The sequence below is a fragment of the Stylophora pistillata genome, chromosome 9 (genome assembly GCF_964205215.1).
Source record: "Stylophora pistillata chromosome 9, jaStyPist1.2, whole genome shotgun sequence".
NCBI lineage: Eukaryota > Metazoa > Cnidaria > Anthozoa > Scleractinia > Pocilloporidae > Stylophora > Stylophora pistillata.
Window position 1 is genome coordinate 18488812 of NC_142527.1, and position 20205 is coordinate 18509016.

The window sequence follows — 20205 nt, forward strand, 5'->3', positions numbered from 1 at the left end:
TGAATTTTTTATTTCTTGATGAACTTAAGCAGACCCTGTACTACAGAAAACATTAGTCTTTCACTTCCTCAACACATCGGCTCTTCCCGCACCCGTACCGTTAAAAAAGTACTACTCGACATGCGTTAAGTCTAACAAAATTATGCGATCCCTTCTGATGTCAGCTCTTTAAAGGAAAAAAATAGCTGATCGCTTAGGGTACACCCAAAACGAAAAAAAAAACAACAAAAAAAACAGATATTTACTTAACGTCAGAGCTCTTTGCATTCGGTGGTGAACTACGCGGTTCTTCTTAAAACGCTAGACTAGATTTTCATGCTGTTTTCCCCGAGTCCGCTCTTTAATCAGAGGAACGTGAGCCTACTTCCCAGCCCGCTGTTGATAATCGAGCCTCACTTGCGCATGCTTAAGGGTGCATTCAACTGTTTTGGCAACTGGTGATCGTTGGAACGTGGACGGGAAACAGTGCTTCCGTTTTCCAGTGTAGACAAATCAGTTGCGTTTTCAAATCCATCCGACTCAGCACGGAGGGGGGATTCATTCACGCTACTAGGATTAAACGGCTGCGCCTGTCTAGAGGACATACAGTGAGGAATAATAACAAGAGTGTTCTCAGAGTGCACGTATGATATTTTTAATTGATCACGTGTGCAGGACAAAAAGTAACACTCAAAAATTTTACTAAATCTTAATCTTTTTCAAAAGGTGTGCGTAATGTTCGTCAAGAACCAATGTATATCACACAGTAATATAATTTAATAGCAGCACAACTTTTATCTATCTTTAAATTTCTAGTAGTGGTGACACTAAAAGTAAGATATGTTAAAATTTACTCCTAAAAGTTCTATTTTAAATTTTCTTCCAAAAAAACCTTGATGTTGTATACTTCTCATCAATTCAGAGCATGCAAGTCCTTCTCGTTCAGATGGTGAGAACAATTCTCAAAAGGGTTTAGATTTTCTTAGAATACTGAATGTATTCTTTTGAGAAAATGTAAAAGTCAACCTTTAAGATTAACAATAGTTTCAGTCCTTCACTTTCTAATCCCTCTTTTTATCTTGGGAAGGAATAAATACATTTAAATTTTCACCAATTTTTAAAGCATATTCGCTCACATCACCAAGTTCATGATTGTTATTCAGTTCCAGTATGGAATGTACGAGCCTATTCTGGTGTACTTTCCCAGTTTGTAAACCCCCCACGCAAGGAAAATCCCTACAAAAGCTTTCAATGAAAGGCGTATAAGCCTACTTGCTCTGCTTGCTTCTGGAATTCTGGAAGAAGTGAAAGAAACATTTCATTGAGTACACTATTCTCACGTTGGATAAGCGTGTGTGCTGCAAACCAGCCTACACTGTGTGATATCCAGCCTTTGGAAGCGCATGGTATTCAAGATTTGATGGAACTGTACCCACGAGGCTTGCGTGATTCATACGCATCGCTTTCGGGCCACCTCGCCAAACGAAACCGAGGGAAGAAAATAAAAGGTTCTGTCTCATAGTTTGAAAAACCATGTTCGCGTAAGGTTGACACCCGACACAAAAGGAAACCCATCTCTCATTTAACTACTTTCTTACACTCAAGGATAAAACCCCAGGCCACAATGGTTAAAACTGAGCCCTCTTAAGACTCCAATAACATTGCACATGGGGTAACTTACATTGCAGGCAATCTGTAACGGTTAGTGAAGAACGCCTTTCAACGTGGAGTCAAGGTCTGCTATGTATAATCACAGGGAATGTTACTCGCGCAGATCCCACATGCTTTTGAAGACGAAATGGTTTTATAACCCAAGAAATAAAACAAAAGCTTACCTTAGTAGTTCTTTCACGTCAATGTCCTTTTCCCAATTATCAGTAATTCCGTCCACATGTCCTATTCCGACTACACCCACCACAACACTAGGGACAACTCCTTGAGGTTCTGCAACAGCACAAGAAACCAGTAAGTAAAGTTTTTGAAACAACTAACTATAAGCAAAGGAACACGAAGTTGTGGCAGAGGTCCTTCATTATGGGAAGCACAGGCAGGTACACGTAAATACTCCTCGTGAGGTAGCACTAAGCAGTGGTTAACGTACATTGAAATCTGTTGGACGAAGTTTTTTTTGCCAAAGCACAGAAACATATTCTGGACGAACAAAGCAGATCTCTACCTTCGCTTTGAATCATTCAACGGTCTCGAGATGCAGTGTTTGTGCATCATGAGTTCAGCATTTGCACTCATTTTCTCCTTTTATTTTTTAGAACCTACTGAGCTTATTCAATGTATTGTGGTACCTTTCGATTAAAAGTTGGTTTTGCAGCCACTCAAACTAATGCAACGTTTCCAAGTTGAATTCACTGGTTGAAATTCTTGCATACAATAACAACAACGCGTGCGACAAGCTCACAGCAAAGGTTAATATTACACAATGAATTGTGTTCTCTAAATAATGTTCTTACTTATACAAAAGTGTTTTGTGAGAGGGATGGCTAAATGGCCAAAGCTATATTATTTTTCATGACCAGAACACAGAGGTGCACGCGGTGACCAGAAGCAAATCAAGGCAAATAAAAATGAAACAAGCTGAGGCATCAAAAGCCATAAAATGGACAAAGTTAAATAAAATGGAAATTCACAGTGATGATATACTACCAAATAAATAAACCTGTCACTTACCTCCATCAGCATTGTGGATTTCAATTGGCATGGCAGATAATCTTATTGATCTTGCAAGATATTGATCTCTTTCAGAAACAAAAACTTTATACAAGGTGGGGAAATCTCCAGTCATCTCAGCCAACATTTCAGCTAGAAGGTCCTTTTGTTTACATCTCTCTACGTCCTCTGTGCTGCGAAATAGAAAGGCAGAACGCTTAAAGAAACCCATGCTCAGCGTTAAAAGTTCACAACGAGAAAACAATTACAAATATTGAACCCACTGATAAGGTTATCAATATCAATCAGTGCTATAAACAAAATGCCTGACACCTCCTAAAATGTCACAGTTAGAGTAATGGCAGAGGGAGTGTTGCTACCCCTGCCCCCCTCTGGATGGGAAACTAGGCCATGGCAGGCTACCCTTCCCATTCAGTCATCCCTAGTGACACCCCATTGAGATCATACAGTGATGAATCCAGCATTGATAGATTTGACAGGTTAGGTTCCTCGGGAGGAGCAATTTATAACATGTGGCAGAGGGTGCATGAAAAATATGTACAAACAGAAGTTGCAACCTCTGGAATAAATCATCACATGATCTGAAATGGTTGACACAGAAGACTGTTAATACAAATCCAGATTGTTTCTTTTTATTGTCTTTTTGCTAAAGAGGCAATGTGACATCAAACTCTACACAATCCATTATGTTAACCTCAAGACCACTGCATCTCCCACAAGACATAACACGTATGCTTCACCATTAATTTACACAGCTTTTGTTAATTTTCTGTGGATAGACATTGCACAGGAACCCATAGGACCAGGATCAAGATCCTGTAGAATCTTATAACATTAGTTACTCTGATTAGGGTAGGAGTTACTGTGGTGTGTAGAAATAATTATGGTTATGATCAGTCTCCATCTAAAACAGACCACATCTTATATTAAAGATCTACATATACAAGTGACCAACCCATACCTAATTGGATCTTTAGTCATCATAAGATGCCAGGCTAATTTCATTTTTTGCCATATACTCAAAGCAGCCATTGCCCTAGAAAGTGTCACCTGAGGAGAAAGACAGGTACCATTAGTATAACTGTTTACAAGTGTCTCACACAAATTAATGTACAATGTAATCTAATCATGCTCTAAGTACAACAATACACTACATTAACCCAGTCACCTTTCTCAAAAAACAGTGGCATTAAAGGAAAACCCTGGTAAAAAAAAACATCCTTTGTTTGGTAAATTTACAGTTTCATCACACCACAAGAAGCTTCAGGCACAAGAATAGAGAGTGAAAAAATTGGCAAAGGGGATATTACATGGCACAAAATTGTACATGAAACAAATTTATGTATCCTGTACCTGAATGGGACGATCTCCTAAATGAATTTGACATCCTGGTATCTTCCTAGCCTATAAAATTAGATACAATGTAACTCTTGCAGACCACAATCACTAGCACAATATTTCCACTCATCACTCTAGTCATGTTAAAACTGTTTTAATCTTACCTCTCTATAAGCTGCTCTAAACTCTCCACCTGGGGCCATTCCTAGCTGCTTGGTTATGTGCGCTGACACACTAAGTAAAAGAACTTGCATCACTCCAGCTATTACCCCACTCTAAGAGCAAAAAAAATCATGGAAAAATCATGTGCATAGTTCCTAAATTGAATAAGTCAATCATGTTTTTATATATATGCAGAAACTACAGAGTATTGTAGTGTACAAAATGAATAAATTTTTCTCTCAGATTAGAGGGTATGATCTAACAAAATTCCTGGCCCGTAATAAAACCCTTGGCTCTACAACTGAGAAAAAAGGAGAAAATATTGCTTACGATTGGCTAACCAAAGAGGCAAGGTGGGCCCTTCTCTTTCTGTTATTGTAGTTTTACCATTTAATTAAATCCAAATTGAAATCTGTACTTGCATTCCACTCGGTTCAATTCCCATTATGAAGATGCAATTATATTTAAATTTAACACATTTGTTATTATTTCTGTGGGTACAAATGGTTAGGTCATAAACACCAGAGTTGCTTTTTTACCTCTCTATGCACACGACCAGGAATAGTTCACAAGTACACATACAGTGCAATCCTATCATAAAATCAAACATGCACATTGTGGTTTTCGTGATATATAATGGCATCACAGTGTACTTACATGTTTAATAGCAAGTCTCAGCTTTTGCAAGTCTATATTCTTTGCTTCCTTGAGTAAAAATTCTTCATCATATTTAAGAATGTCCACTCGACTTTTGCAAAGCTCAACTAGCACTATGTCAGGCTGGACAGCTTGAATAGTCTGCAAAAAAGTAATCATTGTCACAACTTTTCTGCTATTTTATAACAAATATTGTTGTTTAAAAAATCACTGTTACTTTGTGTCATATATAATTTCAGTACAGAAGTAAAATTTAGTAATTGATGGTCTACGTTCAACAGCAGCAGTTTGTTTCAGTCAACTAGAACTTTTGGAAAGGAATTCAGCAATCTCTCATATGAACAGAAAATCCACAATAGTGATGTACCACAAGAGTCTACCTGATCAGTAACCCACACTTCTATGTCTGGAGAGGACTGTCAGTAAAATTGTTGTTGATTTAAGTGCCACTCCCACTTAAAGTGGTCCACTCGACTTCCCGTCCAAAAAAACTTTCCTTAATTTTTTTCCTATGAAAAGGGTTTAGGACACTTTTAAAAAATAGTTTGGTTGTTTTCCAATTCTCTTTTTTTGCCTCGCCACAAGCGAAAATTGACTTTTGGCTAGACCACCTGTGTAGACAACAATCGTAAGTGTAAATTTCACAGCTTTTGTTGAGCACGCTGCGACTGCAGCAGTGTAGCTAACAGAATTTTCTCTTGCTTCAAGTTACAAGCTCTATTCAGTTATCAGTTAGTTCACAGACAAAATATGGAAACTTCACTTAGAAATTCTATTCATACCAGTGTGATCGGAACAAACCCTTCCTTTCAACCTTAATTTGCATATAAAAAATTAACCAATTTAAAACAAAGAATTCTCAAAATGCAGGTGTAAATCTGGCTAAAAAAGACATATCGGAGGATAGGTTATACACCAAGGAGGTTACCGATTGCATCAAACCCGCGGGTATCTCTCTAGCTTTCATCCACCATCATCTTGAAAACAACGCAAATCAATGTCTTTATTTAATAGCGCACATGTCAAAGCTCATTTGCATAACTCTGAAAATGACCCTTGATATGTCTTTTACCATTCAAACTTCATTTGTTTATCATCAGTGTAAAGTGTTTTAGGTTTTCTTTACAAATGGATGGAAAATAAATTGCGAGTCATCCTAAAACGTTGCATAAACATAATCAGTCGTAGCGCTTGCATGACAAAGTAAACAAGGGCAATCGGAAGGTGCTTCCTCGATAAGTTTCCTTGAATCGGGTCAATAGCCACCTACAGAGTGGAGAAGATAAAACTTAAAGAGTCCAATTTGGCATTCTGGTCATTGCAGACATACTGTGCAGCTTAAAAAGGACACACAAACACATGTACGTTACGGTGTTATTTACAAAACAACCTTCAGCAAGAATTGTTGCAGTTTCTATCGAGGTTTAGCGCACGGAATGCAATCAACAGGCCCTCCTTTCTGAACATTTGCTGCCATCATTAGAGATTTTATGTTGTTACAGTCCTCAACGCTATTGTGCGACAAATTTAACCTTTTCCTGCCACTATCAAAACCAGCCAGGCAAATACAGTCTGTGATTATGCTAATTAATTGACACGTCATGTGATGCAAACCTTGGTAATTACTAATTTAATACCTCTGGTAATTAATAAGTACAAAGTCAAGGTATATGAGCCTAAAGATTATTTCGTACTCAGCCTATTTTCACTGCCTCACATTTTCCTTTGTGCTCTGGATGCTAACAAGTACTTATACTGCATTTCCAGTGTTTTCCCAAAGGATTCTGATGTTTAGAACATACAAACATCTGTTGTATTTTTTCCAATTCGAGGCCAAAATGACCAGAACAAAGCAAAATTAAGTTGTACTCGAGGACTTCGCTGGATAGATGGTAGTACTTCAAATGATTTGATACGTCATCCTGGCATTCCAGGAGAGATATCGGGGCTGAGACTCCACTTAAATACCCACACCCACTACAATCTTTGCTTTCCATGAAACATGTAGACATTTTGTGCAATAAATTTCTCAAAACATATCAATAACTGAAGACCCTCTCCTCTCCACTAAACAAACACGTGGGTGACAGACTTATCTAAAGCGAGAGGGGTGGATTGATGTATGCTAGAACCTTCACTCACTCAAAAATATTGAACAGGGGGGTGAAGGTAGACCAATGTAAGCTCAAATACCATCCCCAATTCTTTTACTTCAGTTCATTTGTAACTTTTGGTTCTAATTCGTTACATTTATTTAACTACCGTACTTATAAGTTTCAATTTACATACATGCGAAACAAGTCATGGAATGAATGGACTGGTTAGCATAATCACGTCATGCAACATACCAGGCTGAATTTGCTTCGAAGGGAAAGATTAAGTTTGTTCCTCAAGAACTTTGTGGACTGTAAAAACATAAAATCTCTAATGATGGCAGCAAATGTTCGGAAAGGAGGGCCTTTTGATTGCATTCCATGTGCTAAACCTCGGTAGAAGCTGCAAGAATTCTTGTGGAAGGTTCTTTTGTAAATAACACCGTAATGTACATGTATTTTAACTTGTTTGTGTGTCCTTTTAAGCAACACAGTATGTCTGCAATGATCAGAATGCCACATCGAATTCTTTAATTTTGATCTCTGTACATGGCTATTGACCTGATTCAGGGAAAATCATCGAGGAAGCGCCTTTCGATCGCCTTTGTTTACTTTGTCATGCAAGCTTTACGACTGATCATGTTTGTGCAACATTTAGGATGAATCGAATTTATTTTCCATCTAATTTTTATGAAAACCTAAAATACTTTACGTAGAAGACAAACAAGTGAAGTTTAAATGGTCAAAGACATATCTTGGTCATTTTTCAGAATTATGCAAATGAGCTTAGACACGTGCGCATTTAAGCAAAGACATTGATTTGCGTTGTTTTCAAGATGACAGTGGATGAAAGCTAGAGATACCTGCGGGTTTGAGGTAATCGGTAACCTCTTTGGTGTATAAGCTATCCTCCAATATGTCTTTTAGCCCAATTTACGCCTGCATTTTGAGAATTCTTTGTTTTAAATTGGTTAATTTTTGATATGCAAGTTAAGGTCGAAGGGAAGGGTCTCTTCTGATCACGCTGGTGTAAATAGAATTTCAAGGGAAGTTTTCATATTTTGTCTGTGAACTGACAGAATATAGCAGGTAACTTAAAGCAAGAGAAAATTCCGTGAGCTACACTGTTGCAGTCGCAGCGTACTCGACAAAAGCTGTGAAATTTACACTTGCGATCGTTGTCTACACGGGTGGTCTAGCCAAAAGTCAATTTTCGCTTGTGACGAGGCAAAAAAAGAGAATTGGAAAATAACCAAATTATTTTTGAAATATGTGTCCTAAACCCTTTTCAAAGGAAAAAAATTAAGGAAAGTTTTTTTGGACAGGAAGTCGAGTGGACTGCTTTTAGCGGGAGTGGCACTTAAGTCATTTGGTATTTACCTTTGCCACATCATCTTGGCTTTCCTTACTAAAGTGAGCAGTTCCAACAAGATAAACTTTACAGCCTTCAGGAGTTTCAAGCTTCGTTACCGTATCAGGGAGCTCTGGGCTTGAGCTTCTTCTCAATCTTTGGATGTTCATTAGAAGTTCTTCAGATAAACTGACATCCTGGGAGGTTTCTGGCTCAGGAGGCATTCCTGTCATGAAGAGGAAACTAAAATGAATTCTCAAGAACAAAATGAAAGAAAAAAAAGCCCATTGATTAGCCTATGCTGATGTTTACTTATGTCTGAAATCCTATATTTAAAATTTCACTAAATGAGATTTTAAACATTCCTCTTTTACCACAGTTTGAAATTTGCAAATTTATCTCTGGATTGGAAGAACAAGATTATTCACTTCAATGAAAAGAGAGAGTTTTGAAGAGCATATAATTGTACAAATGTATTTCTAAGACTTACCTAAACAGCTTTTTGATATACTCATATTGTTCGCATAATTGGCAAGTATTAATATACATGTATCATTCACATATGACAACTAAAATAAAGTAACATAAAATTCAAACAATTTAATACCCTCTTTTTACATATTTTTATTGCTGGACTCAACACCTGATTCTAAAAATTAAGGTAAGTCTAGGTAATTTTTACCCAAGAATTATTTGATATAGTACATGTAAAATGACACCTTAAAAAAAGGGCCAATCCTTCTTTTTTCTATCAGAGAGGTTCATGCTTTATAATGTTTGGTTACCATGATTATTTTAAAATTTGGAGTGTTTTCAGACAGAGCAAAATCAAATTCCAAGTGGGATAGAAACATTTGCAAACAAAGAAATAATATTTCTTTGTTTGCAAATATTATTGTTGCAAATATTATTTGAAAAGCACCATGTTTATAAAATGTACCTGGAGGGGTTTCCTGTCCTTCATGTTCCTGCACAATGTAAAAAGATGAGTTTTCTGTCGGTTCTACAAGGGTCAATCCTTCAGGAGTCTCTATCACCATGAGCTGTTCATCCTCCACCTCATCACTGTCACTAAAGCTTTCATCATTTCTTCCTTCCCTTGCATCTTCAAAATTAAGATTATCATCTCCATCCTCACTCTGTACCTCTTGGCTACTTTCAGGTTTTTGTTCTGAAATGTTTGTTCAAAATGAGAAAATAATCATGTTAATGTGAGAAACTATATTTGGACATATAAAATAAACTAGTTAATTTATGGGTAATATTTGCAAAAATTTGTTTAAGGGGCAGGCACCTTGGTCCCATGGTTTGTTCAATTGACCCTGAGAGAACAGTCAGCATTCAAGACTTAGCCACCAAGTCATTATGCTGTGTTGGCAAGAACCTTTGCCCTTAATAAATGCACCAATAAATTTGAATTTGACTGTTATCTGTGCCTGGGGAGTGGGAATTTGAACTTTGGGTGAGCTAATAATTAAAACCCGGAGTGTCAAGTCTTTTCAGCATAGTACACATATTTTAATTCTAAAGGAGCAATTTTATGGCAAAGGGTCTGCATTTTTCGAGGGAATGGCATAGAAGAGAAAACTTAACCATTGTAGAATGATGCTTAGACTAACATGTGACTTTACTAAATTCTACAACATTCATTAATCACACAAAGAATAGTGAATAAAAGATTTGGCTTGAGTGAGACTTAGGAACAAAATTTTGGCCTGGAAGAGGAGGAAGAGGGATATGAATTAACCAATCTTCAAAATTTCAAATGCCCATGGGGTTGCCAGGGGGATCAGTGTTGAAGCTTTGAAGCGATTAACAGATAACAGTGTCTTGCTCCAACTTGGAGTGTAACTCATTATGCCAGATTTTTTAAGGGTACCTGGCAACCTTTTGGAAAGAGTAGCATGCATTGGACTACCATCACATCCAGGAACAATAGGAGCACTCCAATCAATTCATGCCACAGTGCATCAACACTAGACAGTTCTCCTGGTTGTTTTATGTCACAGAAACCAAATCTGACTCATATTTTGACTTTTGGTTGGCATTTTATGGCCCTTTAAGACCCACCTGTCTTGACCAAAATAATTTTTAATAGCAAAATATACATGCATCCATAGCAACCAGACAACTCCTTGTTACTTACTACCACTAAAATATTAGCTTACCAGTTGGTAAGACTTTAAACTGAGCTGAACGTTAGTTTTAGGGAGTTAATAGTACATTATTAGTTCAAAGACTCTATTTAAAGTTAACTAATTTTCAGAGAAAGCCTTTTTATTCTTGGTAATATCGAGTATATATTTTGGTAATTCAAATTCTGAGAAGCTATGCCGACATCAATATTTATTTCGTAAGCTTAGATCGAAAAGATACAAAGGACAGCTATGAAATCAATCATATCCATTCGAAAGACAATGTAAAAAATATCGCGATTCCTATATGTATTTTAGAACAATGAAGACCAGGGAAAACAACTGCCACAGATGTAAGTCTAACATCCTAAAAGTCGATCGAGAGTGGGCTGAAAACGCAAATTACGAAAACTACGGTAATTGAGACATGAAACAACAAAAGAGTAGTAGGAAATTTTAACTATTTTAGCCTCCAGTTATTTGTTAAAGGTTTAAAATCCCTCTGGCTTTCGCTGGATCACAATTCACCGCCAAATTTCAAATACTTACCATTTATTTCACGTGACGTTCTTTGATCTCGATCGCCTGTATCAGAGTCTGTGTCAGCCATTTTTGTTTTGTTGATGAATCACCGTTTAGAAGGAGCTTATATAAAGTGATCACCCATTGGTGAAACTCAAGGAGTCGTGTATCAAAGAATCTTTTATCCAATCAAAAGCTCTGTTAGTACGAAGGTTTCGAGGGTCTCAGCGGTTCGTACCAAGTATGCTTCAGCTGAGGAATATCAAATCATTAATTTTCATAGACACGAAGAAAATTCGACGAAATTAGATATAAGGGTCAGTTCATAAGAAATGGGAAACATAGAATCAAGCTCTAAAGTTAATGTGGGTCAACTTCAAGGTTTGAGCTCTCGAGAGCTTAATATAAGTCGATCATTGGGATACGAGGAATATCAACAGGTAACCTTTAATTTGGAGCATAAGTTATGAATTTATTTGGAGATTATCGCCTTGTTGTTTGGGTGATCGGGTGTTCCTAAATACCGATCTCCTTCATTTACTGATAGTTAATCTTAAAACTCTGTATGATTAAGTTCTGTTCATGTTATGTTATTTAGTCATTAAAAATTAGCGTCTAAAGTTATTACATACTTGAGAGTCAAAAAGCCATTTAATAGCGTGAAAATTATGGTAGCGTTGAAAGGTCATGCGATTATAGAATAAGCCACTTTGGCTACTTGTCATTAGCCTACTCAACTGAGCTATTTGTAGTTACGGTAGAATAACATTCCCAGCGAAAATGTTCGGTGAATTACTTGTGGAGCGCAATGTCGAATCGTAATTATGTTATTTTCAATTGTCTAAGGTATGAAGAGGAAACAAATGCATTATGCATATTGGTGGATCATTCATTCTTGCGAATTTATTCCCTGTTTGAAGTATCCCTCCCCTTTTTTGATTTATAGCCAATAGAAAATGAATAATTATCTATGAATCTGTGGCTGGGACTTTGGCGGAGGAAAAAACTAGACAAATTCCAAGCCTTGAGAAATATTACTACTGGGTAGCAGCAAACTACACGTATTGTGAAAACTTGACGGATTGCATACAACTCGATAGAATTTCAAGCTTTCCAGGAAAAGAAGCAATTCTTCAACCCATAGTCATATAATTAATATTCCGGTTACTGGGATGAGCTCAGAGGTTGAGAAGAATGGACCTTAAAGCTCATAGCTTTAAAATTTATTTAACCTTTTCACTCCTAAGTTCTCATTCAATTCTCCTCATTGTCCTCCATACAACCATTATTATGTTGGGTTGCAGAATTTGGTTTTGAATCAACCAATGATCCCCTAATTGATTTTTCTTTATTCTCATAACTTGTCTGCTTGATATTGTATTGATATTGTAAGGAGAAATTCTGTTTTGGTCACTCATGGAAGTTGAGGGTTAAGAATTTAAGATGCTAAGTGAAACTAGTGATGTCTACATTTTAGAGCTTAGAAATGTAAGGAAAGTACATGTCTAGATGCTGCATATCAAAGTTATTCTAATGTCTCTGTATGTCTGGTTGCCTTTCATCCAGCATTTAAAGGAAGACAGTTATGATGCACTGGTTGAATTTCCATTTGAGTTGTTGAGCAGTGTGTCATTTTATGAGAGGCTTGATGCATCATTCAACTGTTTTACCTACCTACCATCTGAATTTGCCATCTACTTGCCTCATCTGTCATTTGTTGATTTAAGCCACAACCGCCTCTGTTATTTACCAGATTCCTTTGGTTACTTATTCCACTTGAAGACATTACTGTTAAATAACAACAGGTTACAAGAACTTCCAGAAGCATTTTGTTATCTCGCAAGACTTCAGAAAGTTGATTTGTCACACAACCAATTGAAATGCTTACCGCACAATCTTGGAAGTATGGAGTCACTTCAAAGTTTAAATGTCAGTTACAATGAACTTGATGCATTACCATTAACTTTAGGAAAATCCCAATCTCTCAAGCTGATCTTGGCAATCTTCAACAAGTGTAAATGTCCACCGCAGAAAATTTGTAACCAAGGCTCTGAGTCAGTCTTGGCTTATTTACGTAATCAAAATCCAAAAGAACCAGAAGAAAAGCTGTTAAGTAAAAGCAATGAATTTCCACGTGTCAGGGGTGATGTTTTGGTCCTTGCGCCGTCAAACCCTCACACGGCAAGAACACAGTATGTTCAAACACAAACGAATACAATTGCTACAAGCCGTATTAAGACACCTCTAAGACCACCAGTAAATGCGCATTACCTTCCACCTGATGAACTTGTGGATAAGATTGTTGGTTGTTTGTATGGTGCAGCAGTTGGTGATGCTGTGGGATTATGCACAGAATTTATGATGCCTGATGAGTGCAAGTTTCATTATGATAAGGATTCGCTATTCTGGGAGCATATGGTCAAAGACAGGCACAGAAGTAAATGGCAGAAAGGGGACTGGACTGACTCATTTGACCAAACTGTGAGTCCAGCTCTTTAGAGACAGTTAAAATTTAATTATTTTGCCGGTGTGAAAAGGCATTCCTTGCACATCTTTTGTTTCAAGGTTTTGCAAATGGTAAAGTATCATAATGAGTTTGAAACAAAGGAGAATTATAGTTAAATGTTATTGGTTCTCAATTGTCACTAGTCAGTTGCACAGTCATGGAGCTTTATTGACTCTGCTCAATTATGATGGGGACAGCAATCCAAGCTAAAATGTGTTTAATGCTAGGAGTTTCAAATCAGTTGGCTTTTTATAAACCAAAGATTGTTGACGAGGGGTTCATCTCTAGACACCTCAGAGAAATAAACCCAGTTTGTGGCAGCTATCAATACTCATTTACATGTTTTTAGTTCTTATTAACCGAGCAGGAGGTCTGTATGGGAGAATCTTGACCAAGGTTGCCAGTGCAGACCGAACACAGTGAGGTCTGTACCAGCGACCGAGGTCAAGATTCTCCCATACAGACTGACCCAGCTTGGTTAATAAGATGTTTATTATATGGCTGTGTCTTATATGCCAGTTTTTTATATCCTTTGTACCTTTTTCTTCTAGACCGGTCTAGTCTAGATGGGAAAATCTAGACCGCTTTCAATATTGATTTCAGCCGATCAAATTCGTGAATTCGGTAGTTCCCAGTCCTTGTGAGACACAGCCATATAATAATCTGAAATAATAAAGGGGATAGGTTTCCAAGGAAACTGATGCTGCATTGGCGAGGGGTATTACAAGATAATTTAGTATTATCCTGTGAAATTGATTGATAATGTAAATTCATGAACACCATAAAGAGTTTCTAAAGCTGACATGTCGTGCAATGGACAAAATTATTCTTAGACTAAATTATAAGGCAAAAGGCTGTGTTAACTTTTTTGACAAGAAAAAGATGTGAAGGCTGACCGCTGCATGTACCTTCAACCCTTGTCCCCAGCCCCTTCCACCGTCCCATGTACCAGTTATTGAACCTGGAAATACACTTGCGTGGTTGAGACTGTGGTTGGGTCACCGGCAAATCTAGTTTTTAAATGTGGTGTGAGGAAAGTTGAAAGTGTTGTCTGTGTGTGTAAAGTTATTGGGTTAATTAATGTGTTGAAAACAAACAGCCCTTTGATTTAGTCATAGACACTGAGTATTTACTCCCACTTTTTCAAATGTAAAAGGTTTTGATCCTTGAGAACATACTTCATTGGGCTGGTGTTGTAGATGAACTAGAGTTTGCTAAGAGCCTTCTTACATGGTGCAAACATGGCTTTCCTGAACTTGGAGATACCGTTGGGAGAGGGGTCAGGGGAGTCATTGCTAAGGTAAGAGATGTTTTTTGCAGGATGTATAAGTCCTTTGTTGCCAAATTAGGGTCCCTTTGATGAAGACACCATCCTCTTTCCGTTTTTGGCTTCTCTTTAGCAGAGGAATGTTTGTCTGGGTGTGCTATCCGCTGATAAATTCTTATTAGCAGTCATTTAGGATTAGCTGTCAATTTTCAAAGATCTTTGCTAAGGTCTGTTCAGAAGTCTTGAGATGTGAAAAGAAATCAACTGAGAACCATTCAAATCTTTTAAGAACTTCTAAACTATAATTTACTAATTGACGACATCCTTAGAAATCCTGTTAAACAGATACTTTCTTACTCTTCCTTATCAAAACCATTTCCTTGTATCCTGCGATGAAACACTCAAAGTCCCTCAAGTTACAATTCATAACATTTCTGTAGTATATTGCATTAAACAGTGTTGTGCAAATTGCATAGTGTTACCACTGTAAGGAACTTCTTCTTGCTCGATCAATTGCGTCATAAATAAAAGTAAAACAACTAATAGTGAGTATAGTAAATACACTATTTTGGTTATTGAATAAATGGACAGTTGAATCAGAGGAATGAGAGTAGTCACTTGACACATGAATGCTCGACAATTTAGAGTCATCATATTTGATAACATTTCAAGCATAAATGAGAATTCCTTAAATTATCAATAAGGGTAAACTAAAACTCTTAAAAGAAATTTAATGTAGTTTTTGATCATGGTAAACAAGATAAACTTCAGTGAAACTTAAGAAGGTTTGAAGATGGTGAAGATTTTAACAAAATGGACAAATTATTGTGACATAACTCCTTTAAATATCTTTACAGGTTGTTTGTGAACCACAGTTTTTAAGTGATCCCCATGCTGCTGCAAGATCAGTGGCAAACAAATTTGAATCACCCTCTAATGGAGCAGTAATGAGAGTGGCAGCCCTTGGTATTGCTCACTTTCACAACTTAAATGAGGTAGCAACAAATGCGATCAGAATTTGTAAGGCTACTCATTGCGATCCCAGGTAGGAGCTGGCTCCATGGATTGTTTAATGAAACTTTGTAGGCAGTAGTAGGAAAAGAGAAGTCAAAATTTGATGAATGACTCCAATGTTAAGTTCATTCTTCCAAGTTTACTTTTATTTTATCATCCATTGGAAGGACTCAAGGAAACTGAGAGCACTAAGTGGGACTCAGAGAAGGTGGGGAAAGTCATCAACTTTTCCACTCTCGATATCTCATAAGACATTCTCTTTACTGTCTGCCATATGATTCTTATGATGTTAGTTTGGAAAATTTGCTGATGGATCAACTTGTAATCCCCTCATGGATGTTTTTCTTTATTGTCTTCACTTGTTTGAGTGATATTGTATTGATGTTGTAAGGAGAAATTCTGTCTCGGTCACTCATGGAAGTTAAAGGTTTTAAGGGATTACAAAAGAATTCTGATCATTTCCCAGTTCCCTCAAAATTGGTATCTCTCATCAACTGGATTGATGTCGTTGCCTGAAACTCACAGTGCTGTTGCATATGCCATTTTGGTTGCATGTTCAATTGGTGTAATGAACTGGGTTAATTAGTCAATACAATTATTTCCATTTGCTTATCTCTTACATTATCCTCTGCCTAATGCCTTGGACTAAAGTATGGACAGGACTGTTGTAGTATTATCTTTCTAATAGTTCCTCCAATATTTTTTTTATTCAATATTTTATGATTTACTGGCACTTTGAATTCTCAGGTGTATTGCAAGCTGTGTTGCTGTGTGCATTGTCATTGCATTGATGTTGCAGGTATATTTTTTAATTTCATCTTTGGCAAATATTTGTTGCAAACAAACCTACCGCCAAGACAAATGTTAAGGAAATATTTTGGAAGGAAATGCGCTGAGAGCAACACTTGTTTCCCTAGGAAATGTGGCACTTCTCATAAGTTTGCTTGTATCAGTAATTCCTGGAGTTTACTAAGGATTCCTCTATCCGAGCTGTAGCCCAAAATACAATAGTTCGTTTGGAAACAATAACAGTATAAATTTGTGAAGTGTTAGTTTATTTATTGTTCCTTGGTTTCATTTTTTATTGCAAGGGGCAACATGAAGTTACAAGCAAGTCTTCCCTTGAAGAATTACTAGAGAAAGCGGAAGAGCAAGGAAAGGTTTACTTGGTCGAACCCTTTCATCAAAAAGACTTTCATCATTATTTTAATTGCCAGACCTGGGAAGAGTAAGTGACCGTTTTTGTGGCCAATTTTTAATTTTGTTTGTTTGTTTGTTATTTTAATCAAGGAACGGTTTATGGTCGATTTTCGGTATTACAACCATCCTTTTCGATAAGAGTCGTAAAGACAGAGTGCAGTAATCACAACGGCCAATCAAAAGAAAGGAAAATACCTCAGAGCCAAGGAAAACTCACAGTAAACCTAAAGCGCAGGAAAACGCGACCCTGACCAAACTGCTTAAAAGTGCGGGAAAACACTACTCTGACCAAACTGCCTAAAGCGCGAGAAAACGCGACCCCGACCAAACTGCCTAAAGCGCGGGAAAACGTGAGCGACCAAGTCATGATTGGTTTTAGCCTTTCATCTGATTGGTTGAGAGCGTTGCGCGAGTTTTCAGGATCAATCACAAAGCGAAGTACACTGTAAAGCAATCATGAATTCTAATCAAGGGGTGCTTCATTGCAGCGTTGAGTTTTGTGAGCCTCGAATGACAGATTACACTTTAAAGCCTTTAGGAGCTGGTTTGGTAGCACTCAGATCTATGAAAGATTACAAGTAAGTGCGTACGCCTTAACACTTATACCGCATGTACTTATGACCCAGTACATGGTCCTAAAGATATAATTATACATTTTTTTTGAACTTCAAAGCTTATGAGCATTTTTCTCGCAGTAAATTCGCAATGTGAAAGCTGTAGTTGGGACATCGTACACTGCAAAACGAAAAGGAAAAATTTGACCCGAAAAGCGTTTGGGAAGTACGACGGAAATACATATCTATTTGGTGCTGCGTTACAAGGGTTTCGTTGGAGTTGTAGTCGATGCACTTTAGTGTTCGAAAGGGTATTGATGACTCTCCTATTGGGTTTTGAACTGTGTGTGTATATAGTACATTGACCTGTACTTTATCTTTGAAAACCTATGAACTCATAGAGTGCTCATGTCGCACCCCGCAAATCCCAAGATCTAATTATCAAATCTCTGTTCGTCCGAGAAACCTCCAACAAATATGCTCGTTCTGCAGGCTGTGTTCAATCAAATAATATCCCACAGATTTTACTTTTTTTTCTTTCCTGTTTGAAAATGTATCAATACTGTAAAGAGAAATTCTTCGCGTTCACTTCAGAGCGTGAAACTGGGTTATAGTCATTTCTTATTACGCTAACTATGAAGACTTCCCCAGGCTTTAATCTCTCAGACTTCCAAGTATACATATTACGAATTGAACTCAAATTGAACTTGGAAATTCTCTGAGAAGCTTCAGCGAACTTCGCTGAACACGCACATTCAAAAGCATTCTCTTCTGCGCGAACTTCGCGCTCAACTAAACTATCTCAAACAAAAAAGGATAATTAACACGAAACATTGATATTCTAGAATACACGATATTTCACGAATTTCTTAATAACACGTGCACGTGCTATGTGCACTATGATACACAATAGACATGACACCTACAAAGTTGTTGTTGTTGTTTTTTTAACAGGACAACAATAACAGAGCTTGTAATGCAGGGAGGACATGCTACGTGTAACGCAGTTGTGGCTGGGGCCTTGTTAGGCTGTAAACTTGGATATTCTGAACTGCCGAGGGACTGGCTTGAGGGATTAATACCCCAACAAGTGGCATGGCTTAATACGAAGATTAACTCGCTGCTGGATATGATGGCTTTGCCTTAAGGAAGGACGGAAAACAGTACTTTCACAGCCGTGTTACGAGTTTCCATACACAGGTCGTTAACAGGCCTGGGCCGTCATCAAGAATAAACAACGCGGTAAAAATTTGCCACATGCTCATACCAGAAGGTAGCTAGATCAAGACGGAATCTCCTTCGGGTTAGAAATCCTTGGCATTAAAAATCCTTGTTCTGTGGGAGGAAATTATCAAATATCCATATGCTCCACAAATTCGTAGCTTAGAGTAATCGTCGCATCACGGCGCCGTGTATTTTTCAACAGTAAACATGAGTAAACCGCGACGCAAAAAGGTTCCTGCGACCTGAGAATGCCAGATACAAAAATGTACTTACGGGAGAAGACCATATGGGAAAAAATAAGTTAAGAGCACAAGCTATAATGCGTATGATGCACGATCCTCGCAGTGGAGAGCGCTATTTATGCAATAGCGAAAATCAAACCACTGACCTCTGCGATACTAGTGCAGCGCTCTACCAATTGAGCTAACAAGCCAACTGGGAGTAAGCCGTTAAGTTGATTCGTAATAAACCCGTGATGATAAATCAGATACAATGAATATATGAAAGTTCATATATTTTGAACTGCGGTATTAGATACGTATGATGCACGATCCTCGCAGTAGAGAGCGCTATTTATGCAATAGCGAAAATCAGACCTGAAAAAAATCAGGCCTGTACGGGATTCGAACCACTGACCTCTGCGATACTAGTGCAGCGCTCTACCAATTGAGCTAACGAGCCAACTGGGAGTAGGCCGTTAAGTTGATTCGTAATAAACCCGTGATGATAAATCAGATACAATGAATATATGTAAGTTCATATATTTTGAACTGCGGTATTAGATACATATGATGCACGATCCTCGCAGTAGAGAGCGCTATTTATGCAATAGCGAAAATCAGACCTGAAAAAAATCAGGCCTGTACGGGATTCGAACCACTGACCTCTGCGATACCAGTGCAGCGCTCTACCAATTGAGCTAACAAGCCAACTGGGAGCAGGCCGTTAAGTTGATTCGTAATAAACCCATGATGATAAATCAGATACAATGAATATATGTAAGTTCATATATTTTGAACTGCGGTATTAGATACGTATGATGCACGATCATCCCAGTAGAGAGCGCTATTTATGCAATAGCGAAAATCAGACCTGAAAAAAAATCAGGCCTGTACGAGGCCTGCGAGGATCGTGCATCATACGTATCTAATACCGCAGTTCAAAATATACGAACTTTCATATATTCATTGTATCTGATTTATCATCACGGGTTTATTACGAATCAACTTAACGGCCTGCTCCCAGTTGGCTAGTTAGCTCAATTGGTAGAGCGCTGCCCTAGTATCGCAGAGGTCAGTGGTTCGAATCCCGTACAGGCCTGATTTTTTTTTCAGGTCTGATTTTCGCCATTGCATAAATAGCGCTCTCTACTGCGAGGATCGTGCATCATACGTATCTAATACCGCAGTTCAAAATATATGAACTTTCATATATTCATGGTACAAGCTATAATGTAGTACATTAATTTTGAAAGAAATTAAAAATTTCCCCAGGTTTTTATGTCATTTCGTGCTAACGCTT

The 20205-nt window shown here is 37.7% G+C and overlaps 2 protein-coding genes across 2 annotated transcripts; one reads left to right on the top strand and one right to left on the bottom strand.

Annotated features, from left to right (window-relative positions):
- Positions 1-618: 618 nt before the first annotated feature.
- LOC111322360 (traB domain-containing protein) lies at positions 619-11097 on the bottom strand. The gene is made up of 10 exons (XM_022925447.2): positions 10947-11097; positions 9203-9433; positions 8292-8488; positions 4819-4959; positions 4164-4274; positions 4015-4065; positions 3623-3711; positions 2662-2834; positions 1815-1923; positions 619-1274 (listed from the first exon to the last, which is right to left on the bottom strand). The coding sequence occupies exons 1-10, from the start codon at positions 11005-11007 to the stop codon at positions 1139-1141; spliced, it is 1299 nt and encodes a 432-aa protein (XP_022781182.2). The 5' UTR covers positions 11008-11097; the 3' UTR covers positions 619-1138.
- Positions 11098-11108: 11 nt separating this feature from the next.
- Positions 11109-18829, top strand: LOC111322308 (uncharacterized). Its single transcript, XM_022925386.2, has 8 exons — positions 11109-11359; positions 12486-13400; positions 14582-14725; positions 15550-15737; positions 16454-16505; positions 16798-16934; positions 17395-17484; positions 18415-18829. Exons 1-8 carry the CDS (start codon positions 11252-11254, stop codon positions 18605-18607), a joined length of 1827 nt encoding a protein of 608 aa, XP_022781121.1. The 5' UTR covers positions 11109-11251; the 3' UTR covers positions 18608-18829.
- Positions 18830-20205: the final 1376 nt, after the last annotated feature.

Coding starts and splice junctions, on each gene's coding strand:
- LOC111322360 (XM_022925447.2), bottom strand. CDS start 11,007: ATGGCTGACACAGACTCTGATACAGGCGATCGAGATCAAAGAACGTCA. Junction 4,275..4,818: donor TGAGACTTGCTATTAAACAT/GTAAGTACACTG, acceptor TTTTGCTCTTAG/AGTGGGGTAATAGCTGGAGT. Junction 4,066..4,163: donor TTAGAGCAGCTTATAGAGAG/GTAAGATTAAAA, acceptor CTAATTTTATAG/GCTAGGAAGATACCAGGATG.
- LOC111322308 (XM_022925386.2), top strand. CDS start 11,252: ATGGGAAACATAGAATCAAGCTCTAAAGTTAATGTGGGTCAACTTCAA. Junction 11,360..12,485: donor GATACGAGGAATATCAACAG/GTAACCTTTAAT, acceptor CCTTTCATCCAG/CATTTAAAGGAAGACAGTTA. Junction 17,485..18,414: donor AGATCTATGAAAGATTACAA/GTAAGTGCGTAC, acceptor TTTTTTTAACAG/GACAACAATAACAGAGCTTG.